Source organism: Myiozetetes cayanensis, unplaced genomic scaffold (assembly GCF_022539395.1).
Source record: "Myiozetetes cayanensis isolate MyiCay16 unplaced genomic scaffold, myiCay2020 scf10, whole genome shotgun sequence".
NCBI lineage: Eukaryota > Metazoa > Chordata > Aves > Passeriformes > Tyrannidae > Myiozetetes > Myiozetetes cayanensis.
The window spans coordinates 9960058-9982033 of NW_026086605.1; the positions used below are offsets into that span (position 1 = coordinate 9960058).

At 41.4% G+C, this 21976-nt stretch overlaps 1 protein-coding gene across 3 annotated transcripts; it reads right to left on the reverse strand.

The window, feature by feature from the left end:
- Position 1: 1 nt before the first annotated feature.
- On the reverse strand, positions 2-18720 carry PDCD4 (programmed cell death 4). 3 transcript variants are annotated; one of them, XM_050334348.1, is made up of 13 exons: positions 18570-18720; positions 14820-14968; positions 13547-13643; positions 9924-10220; positions 9393-9487; positions 7830-7943; positions 7337-7558; positions 6981-7078; positions 5358-5472; positions 4386-4493; positions 3235-3345; positions 1975-2114; positions 2-776 (listed from the first exon to the last, which is right to left on the reverse strand). In XM_050334348.1, the coding sequence occupies exons 3-13, from the start codon at positions 13584-13586 to the stop codon at positions 716-718; spliced, it is 1401 nt and encodes a 466-aa protein (XP_050190305.1). In that variant the 5' UTR covers positions 13587-13643; positions 14820-14968; positions 18570-18720; the 3' UTR covers positions 2-715. The 3 variants fall into 3 exon arrangements, with proteins under 3 accessions (XP_050190305.1, XP_050190301.1, XP_050190312.1); XM_050334344.1 differs by lacking the exon at positions 18570-18720 and adding an exon at positions 15893-16070; XM_050334355.1 differs by lacking the exon at positions 18570-18720 and adding an exon at positions 15887-16070.
- Positions 18721-21976: the final 3256 nt, after the last annotated feature.

Here is a 21976-nt window from a genome sequence, read left to right on the forward strand (position 1 = left end):
ATTCACAAAAAATATTTTTAATATGTTTTACCAGAACTTTTCACTTTTCCAGTTACATAGAAAAAAAGACGAGTTTGGTACACAGGGGGTAAAACCAACCAGTGTTTTCCCCTGAAGCAGATGAATTTATCTTTATGATCCAACTCTTATTTTCTTGGGCTCTTTAAAACAAAGAAACTTTTTTTTTTTTCCTCCCAAAGCACAGTATTTCTTCAGCAGCAATGAAAATGGGATCACAGCAGCTTAACTTGACCCTTCTATAAAGCTTTGTATAAACAGTGATTTTATGATGACAGCACTGTCCTGGAAAGAGCGCGCAGCAGTCGGACATGGATGCACATGGGGAATGATTAGGTCATAAACATGGCACATACAGAGATAGCTTATTTGAAGGCACCACCACAGCAGTGGCCAGTTGTTCTACTATTATGCCCAGAGAAAGAACACACTTCTTTCTGAAATTTACAAAACTATTAAAAAAAACCCAAAAAACAAAAAACCAAAAAAAACCACAAACCACAAAACCAAAATTTGTACCCAAAACATGTGCTTTTAAAAAAATACGAACTGTGCTAAGCAACTCTCAGATTTGGTATATTATATATGTGTATACATATATACATACACACACCGAAGAAGCATGCGTGTTTGTATATATAGATAGCTAGCTATGTTCCCTTTAAACTTGTAAGGCTTCAGGAGTCAGTTCTCACATTCAGTAGCTTTCCAGCTTAAGACGACCTCCATCTCCTTCGCTCACAAAACGCTTTCTGCCCCTGTAAGAAAGTAGAAAGTATCTTTTCAGTAACTGAGAGTAGCATTGCTTGGTTTTTATCCCTGAGAAGAACCTTCTTGGGAGTCAAACATAAGGTGTGCGAGTTCGGCAGGGTTATCAGTGATCACAGCATCAGCTCAACTGCTTAAAAATGCAAGTTTGAAAACCCAGGAATAGCAGTTTTCTACCCAAAACTGAAGCAGAAGCACACAAGCCAAAAATGCCTCTCAGCATACTAATGGTAACTGAAATATAATCAAGCTTTTGATGCAGTGATGACTCTCAACCCTCCCACACCCCAAACTTGCAAAGCATTTGATACCAAGACACACACAAACACAGTTTTAAGTGTAAAGTTCACAAATGGAGGCTGTTCTCAATAAAGACACTAACATTTCAAGATCCAAATTTATTACAAGCTGTCAAGATGGTTTAAGAACTCTAACAAAACACCCAAACTGGAAAAGATCTATCGAATAAATAGTATTCCCAATGCATAAAACTGAATAATAGTTCTAACATCACATTTAAAAATTCACATGTATTTACATGTACTCCCCACAGGAAGTGAAACAGGTTAATTGTATTGAGACCAGTAAGGAGAAAACAGCAGACTGATTAGCTACAGTTCAAACAGCATTAATTATGCTGTAAGTAAGTAAACAACAACAAACCAAAAGCACTATACAAATCACATGACAGACAGATATGAAGGATTGGGTGTATGGGACTTATCTCACATTAGTGTCCTGACATAAAGATCAGAACTGGTTGTCTCTGTTTGGTAAGTTTAAACCATTTTTTAAGGTTTTGGGGGGGGGAGTTTCCCCCACTGTAGCTGACAGTTTTCCACTGTCACCTACATGGATCATTGTGACACCTGAATCTTCCACCTTGGTGCTGCACTGATTTCTACCAAGCAAGTCAGCAATCCAGAGGAGAGGCAGCCCTTGTCCTTTGGGGAGCACTGAGGTACTGCCTGGGACTCACCAGAGGCTGACTCTCCTCAAGTATTTATCCCAGCTGCCACGTAACAGGTTTCACATCAGTGCAGCTTCATAATAAACTTTTTACTAGTTCAATTCTCTGTCCTTCCTCCATAGTTTCCACTTCCAATCTGTAATACTTGGTCACAAGATCCTGTTTTCTGTTACCCACAATAGGAAGAAAGCAGTGCCTATCTACAGTAAAACAAGTACCTTGAAGGGCAGAGGTCTCTCAGTGGTTTGGAGATTATTCCAGCCTGAAAGCATTCCTCTACAAACCGCTCAAGCACGGAATAGGAGTGTGGCACATCCAGGTTAATGTCTGGGATTTCACAGTAAACTCGTTCATAGCCCTGCAGTACAAGCATTCAAATAATGATCTGGTTATTCTATGGTTTTATTACAATTTTTAAATACCCTTCTGCACTCAGAGGATTTATTTTTCAATATGGTTTCACACAAACCCAAACCAGAGCAGCTGCCAGTCAGTGAAAAAACAAAGTATAATACCAGCCAATACCATGGTATTGTATACATGGTATCTTCATAAAAACACCAGCTGAGTTTTTAACTTCTAAAGAAGTCAGAAATCCAGACAGCACAAAATCTGTACGTTAGCCTGACTGCTACCACACGGGTAGTAACATGGGAAGAAAATTTGGTACATCTTCCATGTAAATGAACAAAATGTGGCCACAAATCACCACCACAACAGTTTATGCAGCAAGAGAAACAATGGTGACAACCAGAGATGACTTCATCACTTCCTGACAGCAAAACAGCTGGGTAAATTTTGCCTTTAAGTCCTGGTGTGGTACCCAGTTCTGTGTCCTGGGACAGAACTGCTGTCCCATACTCATACCAAGAAGCAAAGCCATGGCTGACAACTTTGTAAAACACTCATTTCTATACAGTGTTCTAATAGGCATTTGTAATTAGTGGGCCTTTATGGTACTATTTCAATTAGGAAGAGCTATCAGATAAAAAGATACATTTAAAAAATGAAGCAATATTGCAGTATTTTAAATTATTAGTTTCAACCATTTAACTGCATAAAGGCAGCTAGAAATCTTTGTATTGTACATACATCACAGGATCATTTAGGTTGGAGAAGACCTCTAAAAATTATTGGGTCCAACCACTAACCTAGCACTGCCAAGTCCACCAAATGTCCCCTCTGCAAGTCTTTTAAATTCCTCCAGAGATGGTGAATCCACCACTTCCCTGGCAACCTGGTTCCAATGCTTGACAAACATTTTGGTGAGGAATTTTTTCCTAATGCCCAATCTAAAGCTCCCCTGGCACAACTTAAGGCCATTCCCATAAGCAACAAATTATTTGTATGGGATACAGAATGGTCATGGAGAATTCAAAAAAAACCCTAGGAGTCTAGTGTACTAGTACTTAAATGAAGGTAGAAACTATAGAAATTTTGGAAGACCTTACACAAAATTCTCTAAATGCCATACTCACTCTTTTCATTTGGTCCACAGTAATGACAGACGACTTCCAGAGAGTCTTCAACAAATCCAGTATCATTTGAAAGGTCTTTTCTCCAGTTGACTCCAAAACCAGTACAATGGCCTAAAACAAATCATGCAAGTGTCCTGACTAAACACAGTGGCTCAAGTACATGGTGTGTAAGTATATGAAGTGTAGAATGGAATGAATACATTATTAGGCATTTTCAGGGGAAACAAGTCCATTGATTACATACACTCATAATTTCAGTTTATTATTATTATTTGAAAACGAAAACTGATGAAAAGTTCTTTAGATAAAAAGTATGAAAAAACCAGGAAGGACCAGACAGAGTGAGAAGCATTACCTTTCTGTCTCTGTGTTCAGAACTACATGACTGTATATGGCTGCTGCAGTACAGATGGCAATTAATTAATTTTGTGAAATTAATTTTGTATCCATGGTTTTTTGTGTCTGTGATTTTAGAAGAACTAAGAAGTTTAAAATCTATAAATCTTCACAACCCACATCAACTGAAATGATTCAGGTTTCCTAATGTGAAGGAATTTCCTAAAATGAGTAAATTTACTGCAAAAGAAATTTTGTAATTGTTTGCATTCAGCTTTATTGGTAAACAACCACTTCCCAATTTGGCAGATAAAAGAGTACAAATGGTAACAGTCTCCCAATTAGTCTGGGTCTGAAATATCTCACAGCTTTTACAAATGTGCTAGATGAAACAATCCCACCCTGAAAAGAGAAGCTCTATAACTTAACAAAAACAGTTAACACCCATTAGAATACCCAGATATCTCAAACTAAAAAAAAAAAAAAAAAAAACCCACCAAAACAAAGCACTGGGGGGGTTTTTTGCTGCTATTCCTCAGCAGAAAACAAAATGAGCTCTCCTTTTTCAGGCATCTATAATAATCTGAATTCAACTATTTAGCCCCCCAAAATTAGCTCTGGATCTTCCCAGAGTCGGCAACAGCTTACTTGTTGCACAATGCACACACAAATGAGCAAAGCATTAACTTTACATGAAACAATTTAGTTATTCAAATACCAGAACAAGCAACCTGAGCTTCAAATTCCAGTTATATCATTTGCATGCCCACATCAAATTGATGATAATTATTAAAGGGACTCTGATTTTTCCTTACTTCATATACAAGTTCATGGTGAAAATGGGGTACTTCCAGTTCCTGAAGGCAACGCTCAGCTTCCAGTACATCTCCGGAAAGCAAATACTCTTTCAGCAACATATCGATCTATTGAATTTTAAAACAAACAAAAAACCCCAATACTAATTAGATAAATTTAAAAGCTGTCAACTGTTTTGATAATCCACAATCAAGCCAGCAGCAAGTTAGTTCCTCAAACTTGCTGCCAGTGTTTTTATAAATGTAATTAAATTCAGGCATTAATTAAATTGAGACGTTATCAGTAACCTGAAACACAGTGTAAGCCAAATACCAACCCACAGTGCTAATGCACAAGCACCAAAACCATTGCTTTATAAGGTGTGTTGTATCACCATAGAAGGTTAATATGGGTGCCATTAAGTTCATCTGCTCCCCTGAACGCCTCCTCCTGTCATCTGTTACACTCACAGCCTAGACATTTTTTATTATTTCCTTTAAACCTGCTTACTTCACAGAATGGATCCCTAAACACTCCTGTTTCTTCCTCTCTTTTTTCTCTCTTTTTGTTACTGTGTTTTTGATCAGCAATGCCAAAAAAAAAAAAATTAGTTTATCTAGTTTAGCCAGTTTCATCTTGGCTCTTCTAATTACTTCAGCATTTATATTGTGAGCTCTTAGAAAGCTAAATGCTTACAAATTTTGCTTAAAGCAAGAATAAACATATACTTGCAATACAAAATGTTATTGTACTAGCATGTTCCCACCAGTGACAAATACTACAAAATCAACAAAATTGCCTGTATCAGCTTTTGAAGACTACTTTGTATAAATGAAGTATAAAAAAAGAAAAAACCCAAACAACAAAACAAAACCAACACTCATAAGACATCATTATAGTACAGAGCACATGTATCCCTTCCCTCTAACCCAGACAAGGTAAGCTCAGACAAAGAGAAAAGGGGAGAGAGAAGAGAGAGTTTTATAGGTTACCTCTTTAACCAGGTGTTTCACGGACTGTTGGCCCCCTCCTGACCCCCACACGCTGTCAATGCGCTTCCCGCCCTTGCTCATGCTCAGCAGCACAGTCGCTCGGTCCAGGGCAGCTCTGGAAACAGAGTCAGTGTTTGAAAACATTCTTACAGAACTTCATTGAAATGCACCTGCAACTTCTTCCATGGCTGCTTCTCTTCAGGCAAAGGTACCAGATCTCAGGGAAGAGGTCAGGGTTAGCAACTCCATGGGAACCACACGGCAACTGAGCTCCCCACATTCTCCTTCTGCCACCTTTACGCTCCCGGTCATACCACGGTAAGGCCAGGTAACAACCCTGTGATGGCATGATCTGAATCATCAATGAACACCCTGAAACATCCTCACAGGAAAGAGCTGAATATTTTCTTATGCAGAGATGGATTGTATCCTGGCTCCTCCAAGAACGCAGCTTGGCAGGTATATCTCAAACAAAGAAGGCCTGAGCTGCTGCCACGCTGAAGAACAGCTTTTCTACTGAAATATTATTTTCCATTTGGGTCTAAAGAATTATGAAATCTTAAGAATTTAAGCCAAGAAAGCACTTCAGAAGGTAAATATGTAGCTGGGAAAAAAATGGCACAAGCTAGGGATGGCTTGCCGGTTTGTTGAAAAAAGAATAAAACGGGAAGTAAGGTAAAAAAATGAAGCTTCAGATACAGTATGTACCATCCAGCTAAAGAAGGAACAGTTATCCCAATCCTCATGCTGGGTGCAAGCCAATAACAATAACTCTATTCACCAAGATTTAACGAGCAGAAAAGACTGGCCAAGAAATAAAAAAGGCAACAAAGCACCCCAGATGTGCAGAATGCAGGCTACAATCCTTCAAAATCACAGGAGACATTTGTGTAAGTGACAGATAATTGTCACAATCTGGACCCCCGAGGTAGGCAGCTAAGCATTCCCCTTCCTTCTAAAAGTGCTCAACTACAGTCACTACAAATGCCACTTCTAGAAGATACAGGAGTTCAGCACCTTTGTATCAAGCCTGAAACATACACTTATGGGAGAAAAAATAATAAAACATGACTCATTATTAAAACATCCCTCTTTGTTAGGGATTGCTCCTTCAAACTTCTCACACTGACATGGAAAACAATTACATTTCTTGACAAATAAAGCATTACAGAGAAAGTCTCAGAAAGCACTGCACAAGCTTCAAACCTTTGTAAGGCAAAACAATTAATCCCTTGTGCCTCTCACAACATATTTACAGCAGCTGTCCTGATGCTATATTTACTCATTAATCACATTAAAGCTTTTTCTCAGACAAAACCTTCCATAAGCACTTTTTGTTTCAGCTCATTTTTCACCCTCAAACATAAGCCAGACAACAAATCTGACAAACTGAACTCATATATATTAACACATTTGTCAGGCACTTCCAGTATTTCTCTTCTGACTTGAGTCATTCTGGATTTTGTTGGGTTTGTTGCAGACTTCGTGGGGTTTCTTTATAATTTTAAATTAAAAAAAAAAAAAGTTAAAGAACCATATGATTTATCCTGAAGTCCTAAATTCCTGATCATCACCTTTGACATCTGGAATATAAAATTGTCACTATACAGAAAAGAAACCTACCGAGCTTGGACACAATCCACAGTGCCTTTGTAGCCATCTATGTAGGTGTTGCTTAGAATCCCATCTCCAACAGCTCTAGCAATAAACTGGCCCACCAACTGCAACAAAACAGAAGAATTTTTAATTAAATGTTGAATCTCAAAGTAGTTTTAAGTAGATAATTATAATGTGCTTGGTTTTCAGGTTTTATTTAAATGAGCTATCTCAAAGTAAAATCAGTCGGGGAAATTGGGAGAGGATTACAGACAGTAAGAAAATCAACAGATATTTTTTGAAATATAGAGTATATCAATTTACTCAAGCTATTTTAGCCACACAAAGCTTTTGACTACTGAAATAAAAGTTTACAAATATACCTGTGGTGCCCTGGGAGAATCCAACACCAATTCAGGTAGTTCTTTAAGCAGTCTATCAAATGATTTTTCCACATCAGTTTTGCTTACTACTGTCCCACAAAGGTCAGAGATAAGCTTAGACGTCATTTCCCTGTGACTGGCCTTTCCCTCTAAGGCCAAGGAAACAGCCAGGACTGGCACACTGTATTTCATTTCACCAAGGTTTAAATTCTTCAGCATCTCCTAAGGAAGATTTGAAAAACAAAACAGAATGAGATTTCATCATTTTTATTATTTAAATGTATAGATTATAAATAAATAAATATTTATGTGCTTATATTTATATAATCATATATATGCTTCTGCTCACTTAATTAATGTAACTGCTTGGGTACTCTTACAGCACATTTCTTGCCAATTTCTCTATAAGCTCATTTACAGCTAGCAGTTGGATTACCCTGTATGCTACAGGTTTGCCACCTAAAATAAAGAAATAAAAAGGCACGTAACATACCGAAACTTCATTAGTATCTCCATGTTCAAAATACTCCTGTATGATCGGTGTTAAAGTTTTTTCAAATGCTCTTTCATCCAGAGGTAAAACTACTGTTTCATAGACACAGTTCTCCTGTTATAAAAGATAATAAGCATATGCCTTACTGTTACCTGAATTCAACTGACAGGCTGAATTTACTGGTAAACAATGGTAAACACTCCAAATGCTGTTCCTCAGATTCTGCTGACATCACATGAGCAGAGTGTTCAAGTGTCTGCATACTGAAAGGAGAGCAACAGAAGCTCCTGTTCCAGGCCAGCAGAGTTAGCTGGGCCACAGCACCATCCCCTGCAAGTGGCACTTGGTCCCTGACAGCAAATCCCTGCCTTGCTCCCTCTTCCTTAGTGATTGTGTGACCAGATAGGTGATACCATGTATGAATCAGAGAAAAGGCATTGTCAGAATATTTGTGAGCAATGCTGTTCCCCAAGGGAAAAAAAGAGTCACACAGCAACTACCTCTGTATCCCCTGCCTTGCAGAGTTCCAGCAGATCTCCCTGCTGACATTCAGTTCCCTACTCTCCACAGACTACAGAAGCAAAATTTGGAGCAATACTACAGATCCGAACAAAGACTTAGGTTTTCCAACTAATGTTTAATGGAAAGAAACTTTTCATGATCATAAAATACAGCAGAAGTCAAAAAACCTATTATTCCATCACACCAGCCTCTGTTTACAGAAGTTACCTGGAATATTCATTCTTCATTAAACTTTCTTCTATATGCTTCTCAGCTTCATTTTAAATGACTCTCTCTATTAATGTAAAATATTGAATTATAGGGAAAATTGATCCTGGAAGGTGGTTTTAATATTCCCACATACCACTCTTTCAGTAGCTATAGCTACAGCAAACAGCCTCTACTCAAAGGACACCACCATTGTTCTGCTTATGGTCTCACAATTATATTGATCTCAGGGACCTGAACAGTCAGTTTCCCTTTTAATGTTGCAAAGCTTCCTCTGCCCAAAGAGATTTACTGTCTTCTCCCTGCCTCAATAATATGGCTGTAAGATACAACCTTCCATAACATATTCCAAATAAATACACGTCAGCATTTATTTTTGTTAGTATTTGAAGAGTTTATACCAAACAGACACAAGACACTGTAAGGGTTGGGAATCCATGGAAGAGAAGAATCCATAAAGGATACTGTCCCCCACTTAACTCCCGACTTCAGCAAGTCTGTGCTGCATTTTTAACACAGTGCCTGTGTGCAACACAGGGCAGCTCTGCGACATCCACCTCCATGGGAACCAGCAATGGAGAACACACCTGGGAAAGGAGCGCTGCTTAGCCATGCTCAGGGGGTAAGATTTGTAAGTATTACACTGTGACACTTCTACACCAGCTGACTTTAAACTAGACAATAATCCATTCTTGAACATAAAAACGACCATTTAGCGCAGCCAGGTTGACACTCATAACTCACAAGGTCAAGTTTCCATTAATATAACCATCACAGCAACTGAAATTAGTATACGAAACAAGACGCAACTTTGCAAAGAAACTATTTGCCTACCTGGTCATCATCATAATTAGGGTCCTTAATATCTACTTCTTCCACATCATACACTTGACCTGGTGTCCCCCAAACTCCTTTACCACCTGCTCCACCTGGCAAAATATGGGAGAGTAAGTAAGGACCACCAGTTTACAAAGAATACTTGAGTTGAACATTCTTCCACTTAGAAGTGATCCGTCACTGCTTGTACCCAACTCCTGACTACCAATATATGCTGAAAAGGGTATGTTTCTCTGATGTATTCCCACTTCAGCAACCAGGCTTTTCATCACTTTCCAGTAGAACTCTAGGAGCAGTATGAAACTGCACAGGAATTACCGAAGATTGAAACTGTACTTTCAAATATAACCATGTTTTAAATTTGCATTAGTAACAGTTCTGTGAACCACCAACAGTTCAATTCTATGTATAAAGTCTTCTAAGAAAAGGTACTTACCTCAAAGATAGATATTAATTGATCACAGACATATAAGATTTTCTGCTACATATGAGAATTTCATGCTGTTCTCTTCATTAAATTACACCAACCTTTCTTTGGTAGACCTCTGCCCTTTCCAGACCGGGATCGCCTGTCCAGGAGTTTCCCCTTTGGGCTCGTTGGTACAACTCCAATCTTCAGTGTCTCTCCATTCTCACTAACAGAGTCTCCTCTCCCAGAATCTCTAGAAGAGTTTTTCCTCAAACGTCTCTTTGCTTTAGCATTTATTTTGGCTTCAGTAATAGAAGTTGCAGGAATCCAATTTCCATTGATTTCAGTTTTTCGTTCTTCAGACCCACCATTCTCTTCATCACCAGAACATGGAGTATCATTTAGATTCTCAAGTTCTTAAAAAGGAGACAGAAAAAAAAAATCTGTTAGTTTTAAACAGTTTTATGTGAGAATACCAAAACACATTGCATTTAAAAAGGATTATAACATTACACAGAACATCTATTTCCAAGAGTGTTAAGGCAAATTATGTTTTTAAAATAAGACTACATATCACAGTAATAAGGAGTTCCTTATTCCCCTGCACAAAATAGCTACAATCTAAACAGAGCATATGTCAGGAGTTGGAAAGCAAATGAATAAACCATTTAAAAATACGTAAACCACATAAAGCCCCACCCTTGTTAAACAAAAACTATCAGAACTCCTAAGTGTGTAAGATCTAAGTGCCTAGTTCTCACTCCACCCACTCATCTCTTCATTTAGAAACAAACGAAACTGCCAAAACAGTAAATTCTCTACAAACTCACTAATGTTAAAAAGTTCACCAAAGTGAAACTAATTCCCTAAATCATCAACCAGCATTCCCCTTATTCAAGTCAAGGAATTTCAAACATAGCTCACTAGCAAGAAAAGCAGTGGTTTAGACTTAAAAGAATATAAAAACATCACTACTTTTATTTCTTGTTTTCAAAATTATGGGGGGGAAATGCTGTTTAATACAAAGCTTGGAGAGTTCAGTAATGAAGATTCATAGAATACATAAAGTCTTTTGAAACAGTGGGATCTCTCTTCTCTATGGATTGCTCCTTACTGTACCTTTTATCAAGACTGCTTCTAAAACAGACATGGATTATTCTCCAGCACAATCAGACATAACGGGTTTATTTCACACCCAACAAAAAACTCTCTCACAACTTAAGGATCTGTAAATGTCTCAGAGGACCGAAAAGTGCAGCAACTTCACACTTTAAGGAAGCAAGTGCACATTTAAAATTTAGACCTCAAGTCCTACTTCACAGTTAAGTTGTCCCCCCTGCGCTTATGGTTCAGCAGAATGTCTTACTGAGAGCATTAGAGCCAAACCCCTTCCTAAGCTCTTCTTCCCCTTCTTAACTCATCAACATTTAAAAAAAAAAAAAAAGGCACCTGGGGTCCTATTTACATTCCAGTAAGCACCTTGGGAATCCTTGCAAATTGGAAGACACACACACACACACAAAGGAAACAGCCCCCTTTTCTTGCAGACTTAAGTGGCATCTCAAAGACAAAACCTACAGCCGCAGTTCTAGAAGGGCAATAATAAGGCACACAGAGGCAGCTGGTTTTCCAACTGTGCCAAACCTGCTTTACAGAAAAGCTTACTGCCATGAATCCAGAATAGGAAAAGTACTTTAAATTTGTATTTGAACTTAGCTAATGTGTTACTTCACCATACCAATACATCCTCATTAGCAGCATTTGGCATTACTTCTCAGAACTGTGTTTTTTCACTTCAAAACAGGTCCATAAAAAATTGTTTTGAAAGCAAAGTGCACTAATAAAACATTTCCAACCTCAAAGTATTTACTCGTATCAAAGAAGATACTACATTACAAACTGAGTAAAGTTTGATGGAACTGCCTCCTCTGTGATCAAAGATCACAAAAAATAACATTTAGATACTGGTGCTCACAGATGTGAATGCTATAGCTTAGCAAATGCAGCCATTCCAGTCTAAGCTTCATCTTTCCACTCATTACTCCCACAAAAGCATTCCTTTTATGCTTGCAGCAAACTAAAAAAGAAAAGCATGCATCACATCCAGGAAAAGATTCCTCACAAGCAGCTTTCTCAGTTTGTCTAACATTTTAATAAAACAATGAGAGATTTGCATAAAGCTAGCAGAGGGGAAAAAAAAGCAAACCCAAACAGAACAGGTTTCCTTCCTCTCATTCCCCAGGAGACCCTATCAGCACAACCAGCTCATCTCAGACAAATGCACTCAAATTCTTCATGCCCAGTCTCCCATGAACTTTTTAAGTTTAGACCTGCGACCTGACTGTCCAGAAACTACACTTTTCAATGAACACTTCTTTCTCAGTTTCCAAAGAAAATGGCCAACAACTAACACAAGTCTGGATCTGGAACTAAGGAAAAAAGGGGAAGCTACAGTCCAACCTCCTTGCACAATCTTGATCTCAGGTTCAAGACTAAAGGAAATCCTCCACAGGAAACATCCAACCCATAATACTTAATATTTCTCACTCCACTACTAAACTAATATTTTTTATATAACACTGTTGCTTCCAGCTGCAACCTCTTCCTCCATAATACCGTAACCAACTGGCCCTCCACTATTAGTTATCTGAAAAAACAGGCTGGACACATTCTCCAACAATTTTCCAAAATATAATAATTTAATTAAAATTACAAATAAAATTATGTAGATCTTCCAGCTTCTCATTTTTGCATCATATAACATACACATATATATGCAATAACACTCTTCTATAAACTTTAATACTTTGCTTGCTATATATTAAGAAGTTATCCAAATTTAACTTATTACCCTGCCATAAAGCCCAGCAGGCTCACTTAAAATCTGTGCTTTTACGGTGCTACCTTGATTAACAAAGACTTCTACAAGTACTGACCTACCTGCCAATTCAGTTGTCCAAACTTGCTCAACCCAGCTCTCTAGCAGATTTCTCTTTATTATCCAAATATAATTCTAAGATGCTCAGAAACAATGTATCTTCTACACTAGCCTAACTCTGCTTTAATGTAAGAAATCATATGGTGCTTGCTGCTACCTCAACTGCATTACATACCATCTTAACATATATACTTTTTTTTCCTCAAAAGCATTTAAACCTACAAAAACTCTCTGAATAAAAGAGTCAGTCCAGACCATCATAAACTTTGGAGACACAGAAAACAACGTGAAGCTGTGTTACCCTGACTAAGCATCATAAGAGACTTTTGTGATATGTACAAAAGTGAATTTCAGAGCAGTCTCTAACACATATTTCCTAAATTTTTCCCATGGCAGCCCACTTCCAGCCAAACCCTTCATCATTTGTCTCCTCTGATTCAAAGGTAAATAGTTACTTAAAAGCAGAATTTGTACCTCTCAAACACACCTACACATTTTGCTTTTGAGCTTATTCTTTTCTTCACACCAGCATTACTTGAACTCAGAAGATAAGAAGACAAGTGCCAATACTATTTAGGAACTTAAAGAAATGTTAACTTCATCGTTTTCATATATTTTGAAATAAATGTAATAAAGTAGGATACTGTGATAAATTGAAATAACTATTATGTAAACTTTGTATGAGTTGTTTGTTTTTTTAACCAGTACTGTTAGAAAATTATCAGGTAATACATTTTTTCTACAGAGAACACTTCTGGTCAGCTAAGCAATTTTAAGTGAAAAAATACAGAATATATTACTTACCTGTTGGGGTGATATAAATGTGCTCCTTTTCTATTTCCATAGTTGCTTAACAGAACTGACTGTGAAATGTAAAGTCTTAATGCTTTCCCTCCAAGGCCTAAACAGAAACAGAGAAGCTTAGGGAAAGAAAAACACAAGACCAAATCTTACAAGTAAAAAGCTGCAAAGGCTTCCCTCACAAGATACAATGCAGAAAGTGGTGGGTTTAAGTTATAATTAACTGTCAGTAACCACTGAAAAGTTCCCGGGAAGGTAAATGGTGTAGCATGGGAGAAGCACCACCCTCAAACCCATCTAAGCCTGGATGTCTCAGCAACTGTCAGTTCTGTTGCTTATAAAGGGGACAAAAGCCCTTATTTTAAGGGTAAAGGCCCTGTGTATGCACCTTTTTTTAGCTGATAAAAGCCACCTCTATCAACCTAGACTGTCCTGTTTTCCAAAGTCGTTATCTGTATGAGCACACAATATCAATGTTATAATTGCATCCACCAGAGGAACGTTCTTCACGTGAATTATACTGATAAAATGGTACCAAGTTATCGAGTTCAGACCAGCCCTTAGAAAACAAGCTAATTTTTGTTCCTCCCCTCAAGGACAGAGTCTTTATGATCTATTGTACGTGTATATACAGCTGTCAAGCTTTCATATCTGTGCTTCTACACCCTTCAAACACTCTTCACAACCACCATTCAATCTGCAAGGGATAAAGTTCTCTACACGTAAACACTTCTCTTCTTCTGTTACTCCTTCTCTCTCCTCCCAGTATCTGCTGTCCTACAAACCACCCCAAGTCACCATAAAGGGATGGCATCATCCATCTTTCCTTTATGTACACAAAAAAACTAAGCTGTCCCAGAATTCCCCCAAACACCTTTCCACCTGTAAGATCTTTACAAATCCCTTCGTAGGCCTGGGAATATCACTGGTATTTGCGTCTGTCCCGTAAAATTTCAGTGGCTCTTTCCCCACCCCCATCCTTTGCTGCTCCAAGAACTGCTTGCCGTTTTCTGGCAAGATCATCACACCAAACAACTGCTTTCCCTTCCCCTTTTCTTCTCTTCCCTTGTTTTTCCCTCCCCAGCCACAGACCCACTAACGGCACATGACTCACTGTGGACGGTTGGCAATAAAGCAGCTCTGGTCTGGGCCGCAGCGTTCAGCTGTCATGACCTTGGGTTTCCTAATGCCAACCCAAACAGTTACCAGCCTTGTGCAATAAGAGTCCTCCAGGCCCCACACCACTTCTTTAGATAAACGTTTTTTTGTGAGTTACCTCAAGCAGTCATTCAGGAGTCCTCAAGTGTTCCCAGTCACTCTTGGTTGACAGATTTCTCCGTGCAGGTCTCAGTCTAAGCTGTGCAAACTACCTTGTGAGAACAGTTTTATTCTTCCCAGTGGAATGTTCCATCAGCTGTTCCACCTCTTTGAAAAAGACAACAAAGGACAAAACCTGTATTAATCATAACTTTCACTGTTTGTAATCGAGTTTGTAATTTCAAGTAGAGAAATGTTTTTCCTGTAGAGGACCCTGGCTGTAATCCTCCATCTGTGGCAACATAATAAATAACAACACAACTTCCACGTGCTGTCTTTCTCAGATCTAGAGGGAAAGGACGACAGAGTACCCGAGCCTTACAATTCCTGCTGTCCCACTGATCAGGAGATACGCTCTCAGTTCAGCAGTGCACCTTCTCACTAACTCAAGCCACCAGATCTGCTGGAGCTTCAGGATTCTGGTATTTATCACTGTACCCAAACCCCATCACTTTCTAGTCTGCACACAGCACTACCAATCAACGTCGAAAAACTGCCTTAAAAACATGAGAATAAATAAAGTCCAGATTTTGTTACAAGAGATAATACAGGAACAAAATGGACAGAAGTCACTTTATGCATCTGCAAAACATGAAAGCTGCGAGAGATCTTAAGATGAATCAGTGATATGAACAGTGCTTTTAAAGTAGTTCATCAGACAAGGATATTTCCTAAGTCACTGAAATCCAGCAGTAAAATATGCTTCGTGCTCTGTACCCATCACCACTCCTTTATGCAAACAGGCAACTCTACTCCAGCAGGCCAACACTGGCACATTAACCTTTAGGAACAATACATGCTGCAGGACAAGGCCTCCAGAAGTTACCAAGACCTCCCTTATGTGCCAAACATCCCTGAGGAACCTCCCACACAGCATACACTTTTTTTTCCCATTCTCCCCAACTTTAGGCCAACACCTCTCCCCCCCTGCCCCATCACCGAAGCTCTGGAGACCCGCCAGCACCAGCTGCTGTTCCGCAGCCACACACACACACACACACAAACAGAACAGGTGAGATTCAATACCCGTACCAAACCCGTGCCACCGGCAGGGACCAGAAGCGGCGCAGCCCCGGCCCTGAGGCGCTCAGGCCGCTGGGAGCGGGGCCGAGCTGAGGCACAGGCCTGGCAGCGGCTGAGGCGGCCCCCAGGAGAGCCCGCAGCCCCCGGGATGCGCCCGCAGCTCCCGGGATGCGCCCTGGGCACCGCCGCTCCCTGAGGGCCGTCGGGGCCGGGCCGCGCTCCCTCAGCCGCCGCCACCGCGCGCTCCCGCTCCCGCCCCCGCCCGTGCGCGCCCCCGCCCGGCCCCGGCCCCGCCCCCGCGCGCGCGCCCGCCCCCTGCTTGCTTGTGTTTTCTGCCCCAGCGACCGGGCCGCCGGCGGCGCCGCGATTGGCTGGCTCCGGCCCGCCGCCGCAGCCAATCGGCAGGCGCGGATGGCGGTGGGCGCGGCCTGGAGCGGGTTCGGCTCCGAGGGAAGGCCGAGACCATGTTGGGCGAGCCGGCGGGGGGAGCGGGACGGAGCCATCGGTGCGGGATGCGGGGGAGGGGGCGCTGCCCCTGCCCGCTGCCTCCATTTGCTGCACGGCCCGCCCGGGCGGTCGGAGCCCGAATCCCTCCGCTTAGGGGGGTCGCTGGCACCGCTGGGCAACACCTGTGCAGGGTCTGGGGCAGGGGTGAAGGGACGGACCCCTGGACGAGGGGGAACAGCTCCTCACATCCCGCTTGGGGACGCCGGGTGTTTGCACCGGGGCAAGCCTGGACAGCTGTACCTCGATCCCCCTCTGCGTGCTGTCTGCCCCCTTTAATTAGAAATCTTTTTTTTTTTTTTTTTACCTTTTCTGAACTAAAACCATCAGAAAAATAATGTATTATCTCTCTTTTTTTTGTGCGTGTTTCTCTCTCCTAAGAGAGAATTCAGGCCTTTTGCTGCTCCTCCACATAGGACCCCTCTACCTTTTCTTCAGCACTGGGACAGGGAAACACCCCAGACTTGGCAGACAGGATTCCCACTGCTCAGGCAATCGACAGGAAAAGGTGCTGCATCCTTCTCCACGGCTGGAACTGTGAACACAGCGCAGGTGTAAGATGGACAGCCAAACCACGCGTGTCCATCCAACAGCCTTCCAAACGTTCCGCCTTATTTCAGTTTACATTTACCCTGTTTATTCCAGGCGAGCCGCCTGAGGCCAGACACTTAATTAGAGATGACAGTCACTGTCATGTGTTTTGCCTCCATTCACGGTCTCTCCTAAAAACTCAGCTAACCCTTTGTTTTCTCTCCCTAATTTGTCACTCCCCAGAGCCCAAGCAACAGCAGATCAGCGCAATGAGGGAAGAAAACACGGATCCCTTCTGCTCTGGTACTTGTGCGTTACAGGATTTTTCAGCTGCCAGCGAGAGAAACTTCCTTAGTTAACAGATTATGACTTGATTTTCGTAGTATTTTTATACATTTTTCCAGTATAATTCTACTCCAAATCTGTGTACTTCTGACTGAAATAAGAGCCAAAGTTTCCTTGTGTAAGAGCCTCTGAATTAATTTAGTGGCCCAGCTCTGCATGAATCATCAAAACTGGGTTTAAGAATTAAAACAACAATTATCTGTTAAAAGAATGTGCAGCACGATTGGCATATTTTTATGATAAACAGTTTCCCCATCATACGAGTGACAGAAAGAAAACCCTTCTTGCTCATGAAGACACTAAATTCCAGACTTTTTCAAGTCAGAACAGTCCAGCGTGCTCACACAAGACTTTCACACACAACCTAGAGGCAGCCTCCAAAGGTGTTGTCTCCCCATCAATCAAAAAACAGTTCCTAAGTTTGCTCTTTGTACCTCCACTGACTAGCACCTACCAAGCAAACCACCACAGTGTCACAACCGAGATTTGGAAAATAAATTCCAGCTATTAACACAGGTCATGGAATTCAGCTTCCCCTGCAAGGCAGAAAGGGGCTTTAAAGAGATTTTTCAGTAAAGAGAAAAGAGGTGGCATAGAAACTGAAACAGTTACGAGGACCTGCACAAGGGAAAATGCCACAATCATGCCAATTACAGATTTTAAAGCACCGTGGAAAATTGCTAGAAGATTTTCTGGTGACATTTAGGGCTGGATCACTTCCAAGAGGCCTAAAAGCTGGGCCAGTAGTCAAAAGAAGATGAAAACCACCAAAGCATCCAGCACACCTCCAAACAAGAAAATGGTGTGTTTTTTCTTTCTTCCGCTGAATGTGTCTATTAGCAGCTGACTTATCAATCACTGAAAATCTCCTCTAGATTTGAGTGCACATATTTTCTGATTTCTAAAGCACTGTGACCTGTAAAAGAGCTGACATGCATGAAAGATCATTTGTATTTTTCCATTGTATCAACCAGTGTACTAAAAGATATCGCCTCTTCTGCCTTTCTAACCTCAGAACTGCCTGCAATAATTAAAAGACAGCTGATCATATGCCAAACTCTGATCTGTGGAGACCTGCTTGCTCTCTCCTGCCTTCCCTCCCCCAGCCATATTAATAGCAAAAATACTACCAAAATCCCCATTAAAACAAAAGAGCAGGATTATTCCTCCTCCCTTAGGAAAAAAAAACAAAAAAACAAAACAAAACAAACTCTCTCGACCATTTCTGGTGGATTTGCAGCTCGAGGGACCCTGGGTGGGCTGCTCAGCCCGGCGCCCGCTGCCCCGCACCTGCATCCCGGGTTACCTGTGCCGACCCGCGCCAAGCGGGACCCGCCAGGGGCTGCCGGGCCCCCTCCTGCACTTCCACCCCGAGCTCCGCCGATCACCTGGAGCAAAATGCTTGCACGGAGGCGAGCAGGTCACTTTCTAGCAGCCTTCCTTCCTTAGAGCCTGCTGGGTTGTTTTCAAACTCTCCCCTCCCTTTCTCACATGCTGGCCAAGCCCTCCCGTAACACCCAGGGGAGGAATCCATTGGCTGAAGTTCCCCAAAACGCGTGGAGCAGCCCTTCCCCCCGTCCGATGGGTAGTGCACAATAGACACGGCGTGTCTCCAGGCTGCCCTGGCCAGTCTGCTGCCGGCCTTTGCTTTTCATCAAGGTTTATCGGAGCTGTCGCTGGGGTGACTCACATAGGCCTTCCGACCTCCCATATCAGGGTGAGCAGTGAAAAACAGACAGAAGCTGCCTTGGGTTGGAAACATCACTGAGTGTTTTCCTTGTGCTCCCCACTGCGGATTTTTCAAAGTTTTACTTTCTGTTTTAAACATTTTCGATAGGCAGCATCTGCGCTCCTGACACCTCAGCAGTGCTGTTTGATTACAGTCGAGTCTGTTACTGTGTCACTTGGAATATAAATTTCCACACATAATGCAGACAGCAAAACCGTATCATATCTGTTAAATCAGTCTGCTCTGTTCAGTTGCCTGTCTCTTGGCCTTCCGCTTTCTTTTCCTTCAGACTGCTTTTATTTCTGCATCTTCTACAAAGGTGCCTTTATAAAACGAACTGCAAGCACAGCAGTATCATTCCTCATCGGGCAGCGTCAGCTCCAGGTTGAAAGGGTACTAAAACACGCCTTCACTTTTTTTTAATGCTCAGTAATTAGAGTTGCTTTTGAACATCCTCGTGCAGCCCTGTCAGTGAGCTGGGAACGGGGCTGCGCTGCAGACCTGTGTGAGCAGCGCCTGTAGAGGCTGGGCACCCTTGGGAGGTGGAGGAGAAATCACATTGCGCTTGCCTGAGCGTGGAAACTGAAGTGTCACCCGCTGCCATGGCTTTGGATAAACACTTTCCCAAACCACTGCTTTCCTGTCTCTGTCGTGGCTTTCCAGGACTTGCCCCTCACGCTGCACAAGAAGCCTCCGCTGTTCGTAGTTCTGAGTACGCCCTGCTGGCAGAAGCAAAAGCACTGGGTTTGCTCTGTAGAACTGTTCCGGGCATGTCTCCTCTGTGCTGCTGTTGTCATCTGTTCATTCTTGCCTTAACAAAGGGCAATCACGCATCTGAAAAGACGCTTTACTGGAAAGGGCTGAACTTGTGAAATGTGCAGAAAAATGGGAATACTTGATTTAAGAGTTCTAGACAGTGAGTTCATTTAAGAGCTAACAACTAGAAACACAAAATACCGCATTTACCTCAGAATAATTGTCCTTTCTTACTGGTTTACTGTGGGAGAAAGTCTTAGGGAGCCATTTATTAAAACAAGGTGTGTTATTGCCTTGTAATTATTATTTGACAAGCTGAGGTCCTGTGATTAATAAATCATGTGCCTGCTTTTTGTGTGTATATAATCACATGCTCTATATTATATGGACAGAGGGTTACAGAACATTTACCTTTGTGCTTAGGATTGGCAGGAACCTCTGTGCTATCGGCTCTTCTATCAAAGGCACTGTGTGACATAATCCTTTTTATAAACTTGCCAAGTTCCATCCTCAAAGCAATTTAATATTTTGCATGCACGACTGCAGTGGGGAGGCTATTCCAGAACCACGTTGTCAAATGGTTAGTAACGATCTTCTAATCAAAATGTCTGATGCCTCTTTTTGATCATTTATTCTGTACCAGCACTGGCCCTTAGCACCACCAGCTCTTCTCTCTTCCCTTACTGCGAGTATTTATGCAGAGAAGGCCTCCTGCTCTTGGCATTTGCTTTGCAAAATGAAGCAAAACAGCCTCTCCTCAAACTCACCCCTCAGCCCTCACTGCAGCCTGGGCTGCACCTCTCCTGCTGCCTTCCTGGACTGCATTCCTTGCTTCCTATTTCCACAGTGTTGGCAAGTCAGTTATTTGGAGATTCAAGTGTGAGCTGCCAGCTAGTTTGTAGGAAAGGGTTTGGTCATTTGTGCCTGTGACCACCACTTTCTGCTGCTAACTACCTTTTTCTGTGTAATATCTCAAGCCTCTTTTGTCCTGAGGTTGCTTCATATTTTCTGTCATCAGCAATTTCACCAGTTCTCAAGTAACATTAGTATCAAGCTCATTTACAAAAGCTCTTGCCAGATCTGCAGGAGTGATGTTTAACACTCCCGGGTAACTGCCCTCCAGCCTGACAGCCCCGTGCTGCTCTTACAGCAGGTCTTTAATAATGTATCTTTATATATCTTGTGCTAAATCACTTCTCCCTTTTCTTAAGAACTTTCCACATGGTACCATATAAAATGTGCAATTTAAGTCCAGATAGGTGAGATCCACCCTATTTCCTTCACTAAGCAAATAGCTTGCAGCTTGCCTTACCCAAGAAAGATAAATGGGTTTGATAAACCCATTTAATCTCATGCCATTACCTCCCTCTCTTTTGCTAGCCTTTTCTTCACCATTTTTGTCTGAAGCTGTCCATGTACTATTAAGATGAAACCTTCATGCCTGTTCTTGTCCAGATCAGTTCACTACTTCTGTTCAGGTTCACTGTGCTCCCATCCCTGACTGAGGGACCTGTTAAAGACATCGGGCCAGTTCTTCCAGAGCTCTGGCATGTGGATTAGCCCGTTCCTCTGCCTTCAGCGCAGGAAGGAGCCCTGAGATTTGCTTCTATCCTGGCCACGAACATTTCCATACCCCTATCATATTATCCCTCACATCTGCAGCCACATGATTAACATCCTCATCAAAAGTTAAAGAAAAGTATGGGTTCAGGTTTTGCACATACCCAATACAGATTAACCTCTACCCCATATAATCTCTTTTTCCTCCTCTGTTTTCTTTGGCCATATGCAACCAGGAAAAGCTTTTTCCCGTTTTTTATTGATGTCCTTTAAAAGACAAAACTCCAACTCACTTTTGAGACATAGCTTTTATATCTGGTCGATTCTTTTGCTTTTTAAAATGATTTCTTGTAACGATTGTTCATTCTAAGTATCATTTCTGAGATTGAAATTCATTTAACTGCAGTCTCTGTATTCAAGCTTTTTCCCTTGCCTGGGTTTTATCTCCAGTGAAGTTATGCTTCTAGTTAACTAGAGTTTTATCCCCCAGTCCTGGAGTCTCATCACAGTAAAGTTTAGACATGTAAATCCCCAAGCTCCTAAGGAAAGCTGACTATATGGATTAGTTCCTGTTATTTATTTAAATACGCCCCTTGGAAGTCTGAAGCTGTATCAGTCATGCCTGCCTTCATAATAGGGATATAATACTTCGAACAGGGTACTGTTTA

What these genes read in the sequence shown, in the direction of transcription:
- PDCD4 (XM_050334348.1), bottom strand. Translation starts at nt 13,586, where the DNA reads ATGGAAATAGAAAAGGAGCACATTTATATCACCCCAACAG. An exon ending in GAGATACTAATGAAGTTTCG is followed by an intron (nt 7,559 to 7,829) that starts GTATGTTACGTG and finishes AATCTTCCTTAG; the next exon opens with GAGATGCTGAAGAATTTAAA. An exon ending in GTGGATTGTGTCCAAGCTCG is followed by an intron (nt 5,473 to 6,980) that starts GTAGGTTTCTTT and finishes CTCTGTTTCCAG; the next exon opens with AGCTGCCCTGGACCGAGCGA.